This window comes from Dipodomys ordii, unplaced genomic scaffold (assembly GCF_000151885.1).
Source record: "Dipodomys ordii isolate 6190 unplaced genomic scaffold, Dord_2.0 Scaffold18, whole genome shotgun sequence".
In the NCBI taxonomy this organism is placed as follows: domain Eukaryota; kingdom Metazoa; phylum Chordata; class Mammalia; order Rodentia; family Heteromyidae; genus Dipodomys; species Dipodomys ordii.
The window spans coordinates 13,574,760-13,594,030 of NW_012267234.1; the positions used below are offsets into that span (position 1 = coordinate 13,574,760).

The window sequence follows — 19,271 nt, forward strand, 5'->3', positions numbered from 1 at the left end:
TTCACCTTTTTCTTCCCCCCCCCCCCCCCCCCCCCCCCCCCCCCCCCTTTAACAGCATCATTCTGGAATTCAGCTTCCTTCAATACTGAGGCTTCGTACCTTCATTTTCCAACTTTCCAGGGAGAGATTAGTGCTGATGTATCTTTCTTTTTTAAGACAACAGCCCTATCTGGAGTCTTTTTAGAGAACCTGGGAATTACTGATTTTATACGGATAGAGCTACGCTGTAAGTTCCCTCCCCAGAGACGTCTACGAGAGACTACCATTCCATAGAAAATCCTTTGACTAATTTTTAAGGAATTCACCTTCCTACTTTACTAGTTAAATATTTTCATTGAATCCCCTTGAAGGAATTCCGCATAACGACATCTTTATGAGAGAAAAATGACGTGATTTTTCAACACAAGTAATAAGAGTTGAAATTCAAGTAATTAAAAATATAGAAACAATTTTTCAGATGACTACAAAATTACGGATGCATCTTGCATGCCTAGAAAAACATATAAATCTTAAGACACAGAATCAAGTATTTTTACGTCACATCCCTGATGGTTTATTTAGTTTTTGTGCCCTGGCTTAAGTAGTATTGTTTTAATAATAAACTTATTAATCATCATCATTATTATTAACTCATTATTAATTAACTCAGATTTTTTTTCCTGTCAGTCCTGGAGCCTGAACTCTGGGCCTAGGCACTGTTCTGAACTTTGGTGATCAAAGCTAGTGCTCTACCTTAGCCACAGCTCCCTTTTGGAGATGAATTGAAGAGACTCATGGACTTTCCTGCCTGAGTTGGCCTCGAACTGTGGTCCTCAGGTCTAGGCATGAGCCCCCAGTGCTCAGCAGACAAAGTTCTTAAGCCATATTGCCTCGCCTCTCCTCCCAAACAGTAATCTGTCTTACTGTTCGAGTCTCCATCAGAACTTCCATTTCTACCAGGTTGCCGTTGACTCCTAGGATAGCACTGCCTCTCTGTTTGATGATGGTTCTTCCCATGTAGCCACTGGAACAATCTTCACATCTGCTTATCTGCAGCTCCGACCACGGTGACCTTTTCCTTCGACGTGGGCAACGGGCCCTTCGAGATCTCGGTGCAATCGCCCACCCGCTTCAATGACAACCAGTGGCACCATGTCCGGGTCGGCAGGAACATGAAGGAGGCGTCCCTCGAGGTGGACCAGCTCTTGCCCAAGACACAACCGGCCCCGGCCGATGGCCATGCTCTCCTGCAGCTCAACAGCCAGCTCTTCGTGGGTAAGTATGACTGTAGAACTGGGAAGATGGGGGATGAGTGGGGTTGGAAGAGGCGGGGAAGGATGATGAAAGGGGTTATGCTGATCAAGATGCTTTGTGCTCATAAACGGACACGTGTGGAGGTAAACACAAGCCAGCTCCTTTGGGGGCTGGGAAGGTGGCTCAGTGCTCCTCTAGCATGCATGTGGCCCTGGGTTCGATGCCTCAGTACCACATACACAGAAAAAGCCAGAGGTGGCGCTGTGGCTCAGGTGGTAGAGCGCTAGCCTTGCGCACTGAGAGGCTCAGGGACAGTGCCCAGGCCCTGAGTTCAAGCCCCAGGACCAGCAAAAAAAACCAAAACAAAACAAAGAAAAATCTCCCTTGGACAACTACTTAAAGCTAATAAAATGATACTAATAAAAAAATCCACCCAGCAAATAACATTCGAATTCCTAAGTCCACATACCTACCTACTTCATATGACAGAGTCTGGTTTGTTTGCTAATGGTTTTGGTATGATTTTGTCAATAGCCAGAATTGGAGCTCCCGTCCCAGAATCAAAGGGCCTTCCTTGTGATCCAGTGTTCCTGGCGCCCATGCCTGTCCCGTGCAGCATCTAAAGCATGCTACTAACAGGAAAGAAAAATAGGAGCAGAGTACCAAGCCCCCATCACCACTGCCACTAGCTCCACCTCTTTTCCTTCCCCTCTTCTGAGAACCTGCCAGAGATCAATAGCCAGGTGTTGCTTTGTTTTCTGAACCTGTTTAGTTGTCATTTATAGTGATGGGGGAAATTTTCTTCCCCTTCTGTCCCCCACAATGGATTTGTTTTCCTTAGTGTCTTTGCTAATTACTTCATAGAACCTGTGAGCCATGCAGTTCAAAGAACCATCTCCCATTTGATCACTGCTAATAGATGCATTTTAATGGAAATAGAGGCCTCAAAACACTATAAAACAGGATAAATGAGGAACCATCAGAAATCATATTTTCAATATTTTCAGGAGCTATATATAGACCAGAATGTGTCAGCTCCTGATTATACCTTCTGTTGCCCGACAACCTAGTCTTATTAGCTCTCTTACTGCTGGAAATGAAGCTTGTTTATAACATAGTTGACAACGCCATATTCAGGACTCCTAATACATTTTGTTACTTATTACTTTTATGATTTATTCTTTCTTTTACTCCAAAGGTATTTAATGAATAAGGCACTGTGAGAGACAATCTAATCGTGATGGTCTGGCCACTCCACAGGCTTATTTAAGGGTATAGAAATAATAAAGAATACTTGAGAAGAAATATATAGCTTTTCTTTTAATACCAGGCTAGCAGCTGGGTCAGGAAATTGTCATAGATATTTCTCCGATTCACAAAAAAGGGAGGGGAGAAAAAAAAAGGGGGCCACAACGAAAGGTATGGCAATTTAAAATCTGCCAGTGTCTTGGAAATAGCCTTTACTATTCTAGGAAATTGAGAGAGCTGAAATTGTCCTCGAATTTTTCAGTGAAATATGCAGCCATTTGCCTGTAGATGACCTTTTATCCTTGGTGTGAATTTTGACTCCATAGACTTAGAATCACTCTGTATTGGGTCTGGTAGGGATCCTGGCCTTAATCTGATTTCGAATTGGATGTAATGAAGTTCAGTATGACATCAGAAAATTGCTTTAGGTTTTTTTTTTTTTCTCTAAAAGTCATGGCTGCTAATCTGAACAAGGATCGGAGAGATTTCCCCTTCATTGAGACAATTAGTGGTGCCTTTAACATCTCCATACGGGGTTTGAGTTTTGGAATGGCACTCTGGATTGTGGTTGAAGTCAAGAGCAGTGAACATTTGAAAGGAAAGGCAGGGGAGAAAGTTATATGGACTCTACATAAAGATCGGGTTGTGCCATTTCTTCATTCCTACTTTCAAGAAACTGTGAGTCAACTGAACCAGGTACTTTCCGTCTTCCTTAAAGACTAATGGACTTGCTTTCCCACTCTTCTAAGAAAGGGTTTGGATCAAGCTAATACAAAAGTGCTTACAAAACAAAATACTGGTTTATCAACTGACAACATATTATGGAATACATCAGATTTTTTTCTAAGTTTGTAGAGAAATCTTTCCCTCCAGACTCCACGACAGACACATTATAATCTTTAAAAATTATACCGAATTACAGCACTGTGGATGAGAGACTAGTTTAAAAAAGAGTTAGTAGTAATTAGAGCTAATTTAATGATGGGGTTATACTGTAACCCCAAACTTCGCTGCTTTCTCAAGAGCGCATTTCAGTGAAAGAGGCAGGAGATGGCCAACTGGTAATGAGAATTGACACCAAAATACTGTATATGCACACACGTGTGTGTGTGTGTGTGTGTGTGTGTGTGTGTGTGTATTCAGATAGGGATGAAAGCTATCAAGTAAAATGCAGAGACACAAAATCATGCCATTCGGATAGGTGTGCTTAGATTTCAAAAAGGGTGGAGGAAGCCACTTTCTGAAACCCTAACATCTGAGCAGAGGCCAGAGTCGTTAGGAGAGAGAAGAATGCTTTTAACCCCTACAGAAGAGAATTCCAGGTGGCAGGGTCATCCTCAAGGTGGAGGGAAGACATTGTAGGTGTTCAGGAGCAAAGGGGAAGCCAATATGGCTGCAGAGAAGAAGAAAGAGTGTGATGGAACAGATGCAGGGAAAGAAGCTGAGTTATGGACCTCACGTTGGAGGCCCAGATGTGGAATGTGGCCTTTATGCGCAGGAATCAGGGATCTGGTACTAACTAGGTTACATTTCCCAGGTTCTCACTTGATGGTGTGAAAGACCTAGAGGAAGGGGGGGCAGGGAAGGAGGGCAACTTTAGCCTGTGTGTGAGAGAGAATGGGGTATAAGCTAGAGCAGGTGTGTCGGGACCTGCTTGGCATGTAAAGCACCACACAGCTTGCTAACGAATTGGTTATTCCTGATTCCCTGCTCACCCTTGGGGGTACGGGGCTTCTTTGTAAGTCTTCAGATTTCTCTTTCCTAGTTTTTAATTTCAGCTGGAGTTAACTTTGCATGCTTGCTTTCTGTGTCTTTAACTTATGGCCATAGTGAACGCTGTTCTTTGGAACCACAATGCAGATGATCTATGATGAGCTCTTCATGCTACAGAAAGCTGAGGGCTTTCTTCAATAGCCTAGAGAAATGCCGTACCTCCTTTCTCTCCTACAGTGAAGTCCCACCTACCTCATAATTACACTCTCAACAGGAAGCCAGGCTTCTCTGCTCATAGATTGTGGCAGCCCATGTCCTGTGGACAAGGAGCCTGTCTCTTGGAAATGGCTTCTTCACATACTAATAAACATGTCAGCATCGAGTCTCATTCTCCTCCGAGAGCCCCATGGTTCCGTGGGTGACTGGAAATCTCTAACTTTAATATACTAGAATTGATTTTCTGGTTGAAATTGTAAAGGGTAATTTAATTCCCCTTACTTACAAGCTCAAGAGTTTAATTTGTACTTCATCTGTCCATCTTAAAAATAATTATGACGAATCAGTAGTTTTTAAGTGAGCATAACCACTACCCTTTATATGTGGGTAAAAAGGGATAAATGGTTGGTGTCAACATCACTGTGGAAAAATAAGCCTACCCACGTCCAGTGTGACTTTATTCTAATAAAAATGTTTCAGAACCAGAGACTAATAACAATGATGATGATAGTCATAATAATAACAACGTTCTTAATTACACAGAAGCACAATCCATACAAATATAGGACAAAACTGTAGCTACAAAAATTTGTCTTTGGGTGCTAGTGGCTCATGCCTGTAATCCGAGCTACTGTGGAGGCTGAGATCTGAGGATCACAGTTCAAAGTTAGACAAAGGTAGACTGTGTGACTCTTATCTCCAGCAAAGATCCAGAAATGGAAGTATGCCTCAAGCGCTAGAGTGTTGGTCTTGAGTGAAAAAGTTAAGGAACAGTGCTCAAGTCCTGAGTTCAATCTTCAGTACTGGTAGACACACACACACACACACACACACACACACACACACACACACACACACACACACACACACACACACACACACACAGAGACGTATATAAACAAAGTTAGCAGAAAATTATTGTCCAATATTTCAAGTGATCAAGGAAACACAAGTAATATTAATAGCATGGCAAATAGAAATAAGTACATTTGAGATACTATCTTTACCCCATATCTGCAAACAGAATGTTGTAGATCTTTGAATGCCTGCTAATTTTTTGATGTGTTACACGGACTGCATCTATGTTAAGGATATTTATTAATGTTGCACATTCATGATCTTTTTATAGAAATGTTTTTGGGAATCTCTCAGAAGTGGCCAGTAAAGGAATCATGTAAAGGAATCCCGTGTCCTCTCTTAACTGCTGGGTCTACCCTGGTCACTGAAGACCAATTCTGAGTTTGTTCACACCACAGAGTAATACTCTGAGGCAAGATTAATGCTTGAACTTCTGAGGAAAGGCAGGAAAAAATAAATAGTGCTTTCAAATGTGGGATGCAGCTGGACAGCATACGTATATTCAAATGGCCATAAGAAAATAGTAAAAGGAGCTCCAAAAATGCAAGTATGAGTTTAGTTGCATCATGAAATAGGAAATAGAAGGCTTTTCCTTTTCTCTTGGTGGTTCTTGGGTTTGAACTCAGGACCCTGTGATATCTAGGCAGGCGCTGTACCATTTTAGCCACATCCCCAGGCTTTTAGGCTGTAGGTCTTTTTCAGGTTAGAGTCTCACACTTCTTTTCCAGGGTGGTCCTGGATTGCCATCCTCCTCCTAATGCCTCTCATATGAAGCTGAGGATAGGGGCCCTGGCTCCACACCTTCTTTTTGTTGATGGGGGAATCTCACTAAGTCTTTTCTCAGGCTGGTTTTGAACCACAATCATCCTCATCTATGCCTCCTGGATGGCTGGGATTACAGGTATGAGCCACTCACACACAGCCTCGAAGATAGTTTAAATAGTCCTCGTGGTTCCAAAATATGAGAGCAACTATCTTCAACTAATCCAAACGTGAGGATACCATACACAGCAAGGGAGAAATAACCAAGAGCCAACGTGCTTATAGGAACGGGTGGGAAAGATTAACATCCAGGAATGTGACATCAGTTTGGAAACAAGAGTCCAACACGACAAACATCTCTCCTTCTTTAAATATTCCCCAACATCACCACGCCACATTGCTTCTCATGCCAACCAAGACGATCCATCTTCAGCTCATAGCGCATGCCTGGCCACTTCATTTGTTTGTTGTAGTGCTGGGGATTGAACCCAGGGCCTTTAGCACATCAGACAAGCAGGGTGCCACTGAGCTAGGTGCCCTGCAAATCCCTCACCATTCTTCTTATTTGTAGCACAGGGTCCTTTTTACTTTGGGGTATGTGCATGTGTGTGTGTGTGTGTGTGTGTGTGTGTGTGTGTGTGTGACACAGAGAAGCAGACAGACAGAGAGACAGAGACAGAGGAAGAGATTTGTGACATGTCTTCAATAGTCTTCTTCGGAGCTGCTATCTATTGCTGTGGGAAATGATTTTAGTGATGCCATTGCTATCGGTGTATTCAATCTCTGCCCTTGACCTGGTTAACTCGCAGAGCTCTCAGTCCTGAGCTACCGCTGTTATCATGGACTTGCAAACATTCCTTCACCAGCTACGGAACTGATGGAGAGAAAAGAATCAATCTTTAAAAAAAAAAAAAACTGAAGTGTGACAGTGGTCATTTTCTATTTTGGTTTGTAAACTCAGCATTTTTTTTCTCCCCTAGAAGCTTCTTAAATTAGCCTTGAATTGATTTTCATTCAACCAACTCTGCAATTTTTGTTTCCTGTCTCAATTCTTTCCCTGACAAGTTTTTAAATGAGTTAAACTCCATTGCAAACGGGTGGGACTAGAACCCGGCGAAGGACCCCTGACATAGTCAGAAGCCATTTGCGTTACATTTGAATTGCATCGAATCAGCGAATATTTATGGAGTATCTAGAGCGAGCATTCTCCCAATGCCCTGAACAAAGGTTGATAGTGAACACTCAGTGTCCACAAGCTCTGACGTCTTAATTCTTAATCTCACTTGGTCAGCCGCCTCATCTGGGTTCTTTGGGGAAACTGAAAGTGTCTGAACAAAGATAAGATTTAGTTCTTGAATACAGGCATTTTAGTAGTTTCGAACATCAGATCTTACAAATGTGTTGCTGTGCTGTCTCTCCTGAGCCAGTGTGTGTTTGTATTTCTCTTGCATCAATGTGTACGGTTATTGGCTGATAGGGTGGGTGTGTGCTAAACAGGATGTCCGGCCTTACCTTTGCTGAATATTTGCATGTCCTTGCTTGTGGTAGCTGCTCATATTTGCTGCTGTCATCTATAAGATTTTTTCCTTTATTTGAGATATATAAATTTATTAGCACTCTATATATATTGAATCGGCCTTTGCCGTATAACTTTATTACAAGTATCTTCTGCCTCTCAGAGACTTGAACGCATTTTCCTGTTGCTAACGACGTCTTTGGATGAATAGTGATTCTTAATTAGAATATATTCCAGATTTTTGTCTTTTTTTAAAAAAAACTTTCCATTTTTGATATGCTAAAATACAGTCCTGCTAAGAGAATATCAAATAGTCATATGCTTGACTACTTTTTATTCAGATCTGATTTTCATTGTAGGAAATGTACCCCCTCATTACCAATTCAGTACAATATAGGTCATATTTCTCTTGTAATATAATCATATCCTCTGAATGATGCTCTTGTCTCTTCCCTGAGGTGTCTCTTCTCTGTCATTAGCCTAAGAAACCCTTAGTATGCTTGCTTTCCTCCATTCAGTGGGGAAAACAATCTTGTGGGGCCATTCACCAAAGGCAGAATTCAAGTTGCAGAAGTCCTTGAGCCTAGACAATATGCTTTAATTACCCACCCACCCCCACCCGTCCCCAAGCAGTTCATTTCTTTAAGACAGACCCAACTAGGGTTGAACCAGAGAGCCGTAGTGGGCTGCACCCATAAGAATCAATATGAATGGTGTTCCTCCATGCGGTGGATCTAGAACTTTGCTCAACAAGAACAGAGCATGGTAACATGAAAGCCGAGCTTCCAGTCCGACAGTCTACCCCACTGTCTCACACCCCCCTGTTCTGGAAGATCCTCTCCTCTCAGGATGGCTGCACATCGTCAGGACTCAAACCCAGAGCTCTAGATCCAGAAGGCCATTTCCTTTCATTCTTTGCACTGAACCTGGGCCCAATCCACATGCCCCGTTGCTGGCTGGCCCTGTGCTGGTTGGTCAGCCCACTTTAGCTGTCTTCCTCCTGACTTCTCATCAAGGTCAAGGAGAGCCTGTGGGCCCTGCCCTGCTAGCTTTTATAACCTTGAATTTTTAAAGAGAGGTATGAGCATCATGTATTTTTTTTCTTTCTTTAAGAACTCCTGGGCCAATTACTCAGTCATTCCCAATTAATCCTCCATGATATCTGAGCACAGCACATGAATAAATTGCCTTTTTCTGTAAAAAAAAAATCAAAGTGTAATCTCAAAGGTCTTCCTGACACAAAAAGTAGTGGAAAATTGGCATAGGAAAGAGCTGCTGGCTCCAATTTCATGAAAATAACATCTGTCACTTAGACGAGTTTCCTGAGAGTAATGAATGCGATGAAAGCGTTGGACCAACAGGTAGAGCCTAATTTAGTCCGCTCAGCACCTCGCTTGGTTCCTTGGGCACTAAAACCTCAATCCCGTTACTCAGGCCGACGGCTCGATTGAGATCCAGTAACATAGGGAAGTTGGACATTTGCTTCTCAAGATACACAGCGTCTGTGAAGTTCCAGAATTCATTATGCCTGATAGAACATGGCTAGTAAATTGATAGAAAATTAATTGGAAGATAGTTCCAAACATAATAGCTCAGCAGAAACATCCGGAATCAATTAATCAAACTGCAACTCATTTTAATTGGACATACTCTAACCCTGGAAAGGCATTGCAATCTTTAATTAAGCTTTCAAGCCCAATCTTATTTACATGAGCCATGCTTTTCAGAGTTACATCTGAAAAGTGACAAAAAAGAGTTACTTAAAACCGAGTGGCAAAGTAGAAATCGTCCGGAATGTGTGATCTGTCTATTTATGTCTAATTAGACATTATGTCCTCTGATAAAGGTACAGATACCTTGCAAAACTTTTGGATCAGGTAAACAGAAACTCTTTGGAAGTATGGAATAAAGAAATTAGGTTTGCAAAGCTAGGAGTTGGTTTTTTCTCTACTTCAACTTAATGATTCACTCATACACACACACACACACACACACACACACACACACACACACACACACATGCTTTTTTTTCCTCTTAATAACCACATTCTCTCAATTCTTCTCCCCCGTATCTGTTTCTGCCATCAACACCATTCGTTTCTCTGTCTCAATATCTTTCTAGACTGTAATCTCTTTAAGAAATCACATCCTACGTTGTCCCTAAAATGTCACACACTGCCCAGCATAAAGCTGCTGAGCCAACGTGGGAATAGTTAAATGCCAAGCCAAGCAAAGATGATCTGATTTGCAGGAGAAAATTGAAGAGATTTCCCTTTGAATCCGACTTGGGAGTGGAGAGAAAAAGGACCACCTTTGAATGAAGGCTACCTATGGATTCTAAAATTAGACTGCATATCTAACTAGAAGTAGTTATTATATTTCTTTAACTGCACCTATGGTCAGCAATTCCTGAGCCTCTGTCTACCCCAATTTCCTCATCAGTCTTCTTCCTCTCTCTCTTTCTTTCTCTCTTATCTACCCATCCATCCATGTACTGATCTGGGTTTTATTATCTTTAAGTAGTTGTCCAGAGGGGTTTCAGTTTGTGAGTACAATGCATCTTTCCCAACCTGACGCGCCCCCTCAAGCTACCTTGTTCCAGGTTCACATACACACCTTGTAGACTGACTATGACTGCATTTTCTCGCTCTTTCTCTAGAGAGTTCATCTGCCCCACATCATTTAAGACAAAGAAGATGAATTAGACTAGACAAAAGTAGGCTGACTGTAGTTATTAGACCCCAAATTACCTATTATTATTATTATTATTTTGCTACTGGAGGGAAGCTAAGAGGAGCCCTGAATTAGAGACACGGATATTCTGGAGCAGCAACTTGATGTCACCAGGAACTCTGCGTTGTATCTCAAGATCACAATGGATGGTGGTATGAAATCCACCAGGGAATACTTCTAATCTTAAGAGCACCCAGCTCTCTGCAGTGTTTTCCTGTGTCAAGAGTAAGCAGGGGCTATGGACTGGCTTAGCTGGGAAAGATTTTTACTAAAGACTGCAAGCTCCAGTCTCCATGAATTACATCACAGAGGGCAGATTGCGAGAGGAGAATCCCGTGAGTCCATTAGTTTTGTGGGGAAACAGAAAGGAGCTGGTAGAGAAAGGGGAGAAGAGAGGCACGGAGAATAGCAGGCACTGGAGGAATTAAACATGAAGAGTCAGAAACAGAAATGGGGAGTGTCAGCCCCCACCCCATGCTTGTGAGTTTGTATAAAGCAAACCCCACACACTCGGAACCCAAGCCTTCCTTGAAGCTGCATGCGTTCTATAAACCAAACCACTTTGAAGTCAACCATTGGCATAGAGACCATTCTGTCTTTGTGTCTGACTTCTAAGTGGGTGCTAATGTCTCCCCAGTCTAAATTCTCAAAAATTTCATTGACAAGGTCTTTCGTTCCCTGTCAAGTAACTTACTCAGAAATGTCCCATGTATCTGGTCCTCGGCATCTCTGGGTCCCCTCTTCCACCCTGGATATCCTAAGATGATGCTAGGTGGTTGGATGAATGAAGGAACGAATGGATGTCACAGCTATTGTGCACTGGGCATTGCTGTATGTGCTGTCGGTGCCCAGCGAATGCCGTCGTCCTGTCTAATGTAGTCCAATGACAAGAGACCCCAGTGAAGGAAAGCAGTGAAATGTCAAACTCAGTAAATGATGACAAAGATGGACTTAGAGTTTTTAGGACTTTGTTTTGGAGCAAGGTCTGAACTCCATAAAGCTGTTTCATCTCAGTGGATGAGGAGAGCTCAAGTAATTAAGGCTAGATTTGCAGGTAGCTTAATGAATTGGGAGAGGAGAACATGAACATGAAGATGTTTTATGGAGTGGGTAAGAGATCCTGCCAGCTGTTCAACGATGGAGACTCTGGTAAGACAACTCTGCCACCATCCAGTCGCTGCTCAGTACAAGTGTCCAGATTCCTTACATTTCAGGGCAGTGTCTTCTGACTTCAAGTATCGCCTTAGGGCATCCTTGCACACCAATGGGTGTGCAAGTCATCTTGTGCCCTGCATAGGCTGGTCACATGATTGTCTGGCTGAGGATGACCAGTGAGGTGAATTAGACTCCCAATCCCGTGTTTGGATCACAGGCTCAGCCCCCAGGTCTACATTTATCGGGAGCCCTCCATGCATGCGCATAATCCTTGAAGTTTGAGGACTTCTGTCAGGTGGTCAAGTGGTGGTCACGTGGTCAGCAGGTGTGGCTCTACTGCTGCTTTAGTGTTTACCTTCCCCAGCTGCTGTTGGCAGTCTACCCAAGTATACACAGCGAATGCTATACCAATCGCTGGAAAACACATCAGAGAAAAGTCCCAGATAGGATTCTTGCCATCTTGCTGATGTTCCTTCCAAACAGAAGACCAGAACAAGGCCTAGTCAAGTTGGAAACGCTCAAGGATTCCTTAATAACTCTCACAGAGTTAAAACAAACATCTGGGATCAGGTTTTCCAGATACATTTGCATTTGCCAATCCAGAGAGGTATATTTAAAATTGCAAACAAAAATCAGTCACATTATGCATTGCAAGTTAATGGTATGGGTTTTATTTTGTTCTTTGAAATAAAGAGAATGACCAAAAAAGAAGTCTACAAGTAAAAGCTTAAGAAATCTTTTTTTTTAGATTAAAAAAATAAATGCAACTTTATAAAAATAAAATTATGTTTCTACATTTGGAAATGCCGGTGACTCCACACCTATCATCCTAGCTGAACAGGAGTCTGAGATCTGGAGGACTGTGGTTCCGTGAGAACTCAGGCAGAAAAGTCTGTGAGACTCAGTCTCCAATTGGCCAGCAAAAAGTTAGAGCTGAAGTCCTGGTTCAGGTGGTAGAGTACCCGCTGAGCAAGCAATCCAAGGAAGCAAAGGCCCTGCGTTTAAACTTTAGTACCCTCACCCCAACAGAGAAAGTGTTTTGAGTTGAGTGTGAGTGGCTTACATCTGTAAGAGAATAACAGTTCCAGGCCAGCATGGAGATCATTTCAACCAAGGAAAAGCTTGGTGAAGTGGCATATGCCTGTCATTCTTGCCATGGTAGAAGCATACAGCGGACTGTGGAGGCTGGTCACAAAACAATACCCTATTTGAGCAGTAATAAAAGCATCAAGGGAGGGGTATGTATCCGGGCTGGTACAGTAGCCTGCCTGGTAGGTGAAGCCTTTAAGTTCAATACTTGCTACAATCACAGATTACCACTGTTGCTTTCATTCTTCCTCTTCTCTGCCAGCTCAGGGTTGGCTCTCTCTTGTCGGGCCTCTGATTAAGACACCTGGGAACATGCTTGCATTTGCAGTATTTCCTTTCTAGGCGGGACAGCCACTAGACAGAGAGGATTCCTGGGCTGCATCCGGTCTCTGCAGTTGAACGGGATGACCTTGGATTTGGAAGAAAGAGCCAAGGTGACACCGGGGGTGCAGCCTGGATGTCCTGGACACTGTGGCAGCTACGGAAAGCTGTGTCGCCACGGAGGGAAGTGCAGAGAAAAGCCCAGTGGGTTCTTCTGTGACTGCTCGGCCTCGGCGTACACGGGGCCATTCTGCTCCAACGGTAGGTGAGACGAGACAGACTGACACTCACGACCGCGACACTCCCCGCAGGGCTTCTCTGTGTAGCTATGGGAACAAAGACATTGCTATTGGTGAATTTCTTTGCATCATATCTAGAGAATGCCAACCGGATGTCTTCCCTTCGATTCTGCCTAACTCAAATATAGTTGACTCAGTCCTTGAAGAAAAACAGTAAGTATCTCTTGCAGGAAAAAAACAAATCTATAGATAGTTACCTTCAGGTATCTGCTTTCTTTCTAGTTAATGTCTGTCATCTGGTAAGAGTTGGGGCACAGCATTCAGCCCTGGGAGACAGTTGTGTGTTTTCAAAGCTCTTCTGTGTTGTTATTTTTGATGAAGATGTCCATCCATGCAAGGAAATGTAGGAAGCTGTATTTTGGTTTTTGCTTGTTTTGGGTTATGCCCAATAATTATTGCACTTTAAATAGTGATGTGTGCCAGGCACCAGTGGCTCATGTTTGTAATCCTAGCTACCTGGGAAAGCTACTGAGGTATGAGGATAAAGGTTCAAAGCCAACCCAGACAGGAAAGTCTGTTAGACTCTTATCTCTGATTAATACCCCCCCTCAAAAAAAAAGCCAGATGTGGCCGGGCACTGGTGGCTTACCCCTGAAAATCCTAGCTTCTCAGGTGGCTGAGGTCTGAAGATCAAGATTTGAAGTCAGTGTGGATAGTAAAGACTGTGAGACACTTGTCACCAAAAAGCTGTAGCTGAGTTGTGGCTCAAGTGGTAGAGCACTAGTCTTTAACAAAAAAGGTTCAGGGACAATGCCTGGGCCCCAAGTTCAAGCCCTAGGAGAGACACACACACACACACACACACACACACACCACACACACACACACACACACACAGAGTATTGATGTGTAACCAATATTGGGACCCTCAGATATTTTATGATCTGATATGGATATCTGCTGAGGAAATAGAATAGCAGACTATTTTTCATTCTTATTTTACTTACCCACATCCTGGCAGAAACAAAGAACAGAGTGTCATAGTAAGTGTTCTGGACAGACTTCTCTGAGTATACAAACATTTATTATATTTTCATACTTTCTCATAGAAAGCTGACAGCCAATTAATTTAAATTCATTTACTTTTGTTTGAATATCTCTGGGCTCCTGAACTTTTCCCCGAAGGAGGCTAGCAGAGATTGGCTCCAAGTCAAAGAAACTCCTGCCTGATGTGCTAAGACAGCGTTGGGAGTAGTTAATGAAAACTTGGCATAAATGTGCTTTTCAAGGCATCTGCTGTTAGCAAGAATAAGCTATCATTTCAAATCCAACTTGATTTAGTAAGCACACCCTGCTGGGTCTAGTGTGGAGACATTTTTGTTTAAGGTGGACTTAAGACTTCCTTCTCTCTAAGCATATGTCTTTCTTTGCCGGATATAGTTTCTAGTTCAATCTCGTAAGCGCCAAGCTTGGATGTCATTTTGCTTGCATGCTTTTGATGCAAGGTGTCACAGGTAATAAAAGCAATGAGTTAAAAAATTCCTGAAAAACTAAAAGGAATCAAAATATTCCTCTGTGACCTAGACTGTATTATCAATTATATATGTTATGTTCAAACAACAGAACTCTATAGAAATGAAGAGAAATGAGTTCAGGAATTCAAAGCAAATTTATCCATCCTACTATTCTCTTTCTTTGCATGCATATCTATGTGGCTTATTCGGTGTTTAAATTTTAGATATACATCCCACAGAGGTAAAATACGAGACTTTGGTTAAATGATATATAACAGGCGGTGAATCCTTTGGTTAGTTCCTGACAAGAAAATATCTTTTCCTCTCTCTCCCACTAATGCTAGACACAGAGTTCTTTTTTGTAATGCATAATAAATCTAAGAAAGCATCACAGAAAAAAGGGGCCGACTTACTTAGGATATTGAGAGCTGATGAACTTGGTTCAAAGCCTGCTAAAGCAGGAAAGTCTATGAGACTAACTTCAATTAACCATGAAAAAGCTAGAAGTGGTAGAAGCCAGGTGGTAGAGCCCCAGCCTTGAATGACAAAGCTAGGGGACAGGGCCTAGGCCCTGATTTCTAGCTCTAGTGCTGGCATGTGTATGTGCACATGCACACATGCACACACACACACGCATGCATGCACGCACGCATGCTCATGCATGCACACACATGATTAAATTACTTCCTATTGCTCCTGGAAATCAAAAGTGTCATTCATACTTCTTTCTTCTGATTAGAGGAGAATTAGTATATACTACCTACAAATAAATAGATGGGGAGTTAATATTTAAATAAGAAATTTGATGTTTAAGGTGGTATAATACTAGATGTTTGGCTCTTATATGAACTCAGATGACAATGCCAAGCTTGCAACTAGGATGTTACATGAAGGAATTAATTACATGTCATCCTAACCTACAGCCATTTTAAGAGCTGTTGTGAAAGCCCTATTAATTGAGTGTGTTATGTTAATTAGGGCCTATTCTATCGGTGGAGCTTGTTGTTTTAAAATAGTAACATATCAATAAGTGCACCTTAATAAATCTTCCTTGTTCTGAAAGGTTTTTGATTTTTTTTAAAATGTAAAATGTGCCTGTCATTTCAGAGATTTCTGCCTATTTCGGAACTGGCTCATCGGTGATTTACAATTTTCAAGAAAATTATTCCTTGAGTAAAAACTCCAGTTCTCATGCCGCGTCCTTTCATGGCGATATGAAGCTGAGCAGAGAAATGATCGAAGTTAGCTTCCGCACAACACGCTCCCCAAGCCTGCTGCTGTATATGAGCTCCTTTTACAAAGAATACCTTTCGATTATCATTGCCAGAAATGGTGAGTGAGAGAGAGAGAGGGAGAGGGAGAGAGAGAGAGAGAGAGAGAGAGAGAGAGAGAGAGAGAGGGAAGAAGGGAGAGAGAGAGAGAGAGAGAGAGAGAGAGAGAGAGAGAGAGGGAAGAAGGGAGAGAGAGAGAGAGAGAGAGGGAGGGAGGGAGGAAAGGAGGGAGGGAGGGAGAGAGAGAGGCAAAGAGGAGAAATGCAAATTAATTAGACTATTAGGGCAGTGACAATATGCATCACTCTTGCTTTTCAAAACTCCAATAACCAGGGAGAAAAGAATGTGCTTAGGTTTTGTGTTCATTTTGCTTCTTCACTATGATCCCGTACATTTGATCTACAAAAGAGGCCTTTCAGTCATTAAGATGCCTTGAGATATTTATGTGGATAACTTTGCCTGGCAACCAAATAGGCAGTTCCTTTCTCTAAAAGAGTTGCTTGTGTTTCATGCTGCTCCAAGTTCGTCACTAGTTCTGGTGAATACCGGAATGGATTTTGTGGTTCATTTTGGAATACAACGTTTCATTGTATGTAAATATTTCCTTGCATTTCAAAGTAGGTCTTATTAAGGGAGTATTGATGGAACAGCATTATACGTAAGAAAGTATCCATAAGATGACACACGGGCTCCAGTAACAGTCTCCTAACAGAGCAGTAGGAAACAGTCCTGGAAAATTTTGGTCCATGCATGCGCGGTATTGACTTGGCCACAGAAACACAAATCACAGGCCACTGATGTCTACTGTATCCTATATCTGTATGAAAGGTGAAAATTTTAGTAATAAATTCGCTGGGTGGGAAAGATGAACAAACATACAAATACATAAACATGTCAACGCAACTAAATCCAGTATGGCTCAAGGGCAATGGTTACTACAATTAAAAATATTATCGTTCAGTCGGCATATTTGCTTTTACTCTAACTCTATGCTTGAGCTTGAAGCTTGTCTTCTTGTTAAATTGGACAGCACTCCAATTAACAGCTCTGCAGACAGGTGAGGAATGTTGATTCTAATGGAAAACTTGGCTTTAAGCTGTTATTTTCATCCAAATTTGGTTCTGATGTTTGACTATGGTCGCCTGAAAATATTGCTTCTCTTTAGTTAAACAACATTTCTTTATAATAATCTTATTACTCAACTGTATTTCTAGAGTGTGAGCTAAGTATTTAAAAAATATGAGTTAACATTAAAAATATGAGCTAATAAAGAGCATAGTCTGGCATTGCAGAAATAGTATTTTTTTTTAAAGTCAGAGGTCAGTGAAGAAAGTTGAATATGCATAGTCTTAAACTTTTAGGGGTGAAATATAAGGTTGTCATGAAAGAGATGGTTTAGGACAAGAAAGTGACATCTTGATTTTGAAAACATCATTTCACTTAGAAGAGGATAGTTTTTTAGGAGTTATGTTTAGAGAAGGCATCCAACTGAATGATTGTGAATCTTTTTCAGAAAATGAATAAAGAACAACAATAAAAGAATTCTGAAGTTCTGTAGGTAGGTTTTAAAATGTGATTTTTTTCTTTTTACTAAAAATGTCTCCTTTTCTTACTTTAGGAAGTTTGCAGATAAGGTACAAGCTAAATAAATATCAAGAACCTGATATTGTTAACTTTGACTTGAAAAACATGGCCGATGGACAACTTCACCATATAAAGCTCAACAGGGAAGAAGACATGCTTTTTGTAGAGGTAATGCAGGAAACCTTAACAGAAGCCAAACTCTGCCTACCCAGCATGGAGTATCTAGAGCAGAAATTGAATCACAAATAGAATAGCAAAATCACCTTCTAGTAGTCTTCCATGGATTACAAAAGCAGAAAACAACACAAACAACACTAAAAATTAAAAAAAAACAAGACTATCAAATGTGGTCAGGTTTTGTTGTTGTTGTTGTTTTGAAGCAGACCTCTGTAATATATTACCAATATCCAAGTCTTAAAATATGGAAGTTCTCGCCTTGGTTTTCTTCTGCTTAGGAGAGAAATGATGTCTCATTTATCATGAACCACAGTTAGGACCGTCTTCACTCCAAGGGATCACAATGACCTTTGATGGGTATGAACACTGCTGTAATCCTAGGACATTATAATGACTGCATTAACAGGATAAATTTTGGAGAAGGATGTGAGTTACAGCAAAATGGACTTCTTTCTCCCTGTGGTAGCTTTGAAGAAAAGTACTAATGCTCCAGCTCTACATACAAGAAAATTTCTTAGCAGCATGATTCCAGTAAAAAAAAAAAAAAACCCTGCTAGGTAAACGTGCTGAAGTGAAAAAGAACACATAATTTCTTGTTGGCTTTATCAGTTGTGGATTTCTTCTATAGTGGAGAGAAATAACATCAGGGGATAAAAGGTGAAGGAAATCAGTATCTGAGCATGGGCTAGAAAATAGTGGCTTAAAAAACCATGTCTTTAAACACTCTTTTCCTTAAAGCTTTAGGGCTGTTAACAGTTGCTTATTTTTTTATCATTTTTTTCTGTCTTTCTTTTCTTTCTGCCATTTTGTTGATGAAACAACAAACCACATGGATGGTCGTGCTAACTACATAGATTGACGAGAGTACAAGAAGAGGAGTCCATCTGTCATCAGGCACAGAATTCAGTGCAGTGAAATCTCTAGTACTGGGCAGGATTTTAGGTATGTACCAGAAACAACTTGTCTCCCCCGTGCATGATATATGAATATGAATCAGAAGACTCTCTCACACAGACACACACTGCACTCTGCAAAAGGACATTTCTTGCTTTATTTCAATTCTCGCACAAGCAGTGATCAAGACAGAGGCATATGTCACTGATCGAGAACTTCCTGTGGGTTATGCAAGCTTTCTCCTTCCATAGTAGGGTCGCTCCGGGCTCTGTCATGTGCCAATCAGCATGATGAAGTGTGAGGTTGCCCCTGCACTTCAGAGATACCCCGTGATAGTGGAAACAAGGTATGCAGCAATCAATTTTCATCTAATGCTAGAATGAGGAGGAGGCCTACAGGACACAGACGATCAGAGTAATTGCTCGTCTCGCTAAGGACTATGCTTTAGTCCATGGCTGGGCCCTTGGTTCCTTCTTTATACCATCCTAGTTACTAGCCACTCCTGCAGCAACACAATCTCCATTATAATCACACTTTAATTCTTATGTATTTTCATGATTTGTTTCTGATAACAGCACTTGAAAAATAGCACTTAAAGGAGAAACATGTTGCCGATAGAACATCAATTTGTTTATGCATTTTTTTTTTTTACAAAATGCTTGCCAACAAATACTTTAATTGAAGACAGGGAGGTCCATCTTCAAAAAGGTTTCCTTTTTAGCTATGAATAAATTAGTGTGATTATTGA

The 19,271-nt window shown here is 41.5% G+C and overlaps 1 protein-coding gene across 2 annotated transcripts in view; it reads left to right on the top strand.

Annotated features, from left to right (window-relative positions):
- Positions 1-19,271, top strand: part of Cntnap4 (contactin associated protein-like 4) — a 223,873-nt gene that overhangs the window by 184,845 nt on the left and 19,757 nt on the right. For both annotated transcript variants that reach the window (XM_013013005.1, XM_013013006.1), the window contains 6 exons: positions 56-226; positions 1,036-1,254; positions 12,866-13,105; positions 15,705-15,929; positions 17,487-17,620; positions 18,484-18,571. In XM_013013005.1, coding sequence (XP_012868459.1) covers positions 56-226; positions 1,036-1,254; positions 12,866-13,105; positions 15,705-15,929; positions 17,487-17,620; positions 18,484-18,571 — 1,077 coding nt within the window. The remainder of the gene's footprint in view (positions 1-55; positions 227-1,035; positions 1,255-12,865; positions 13,106-15,704; positions 15,930-17,486; positions 17,621-18,483; positions 18,572-19,271) is intronic.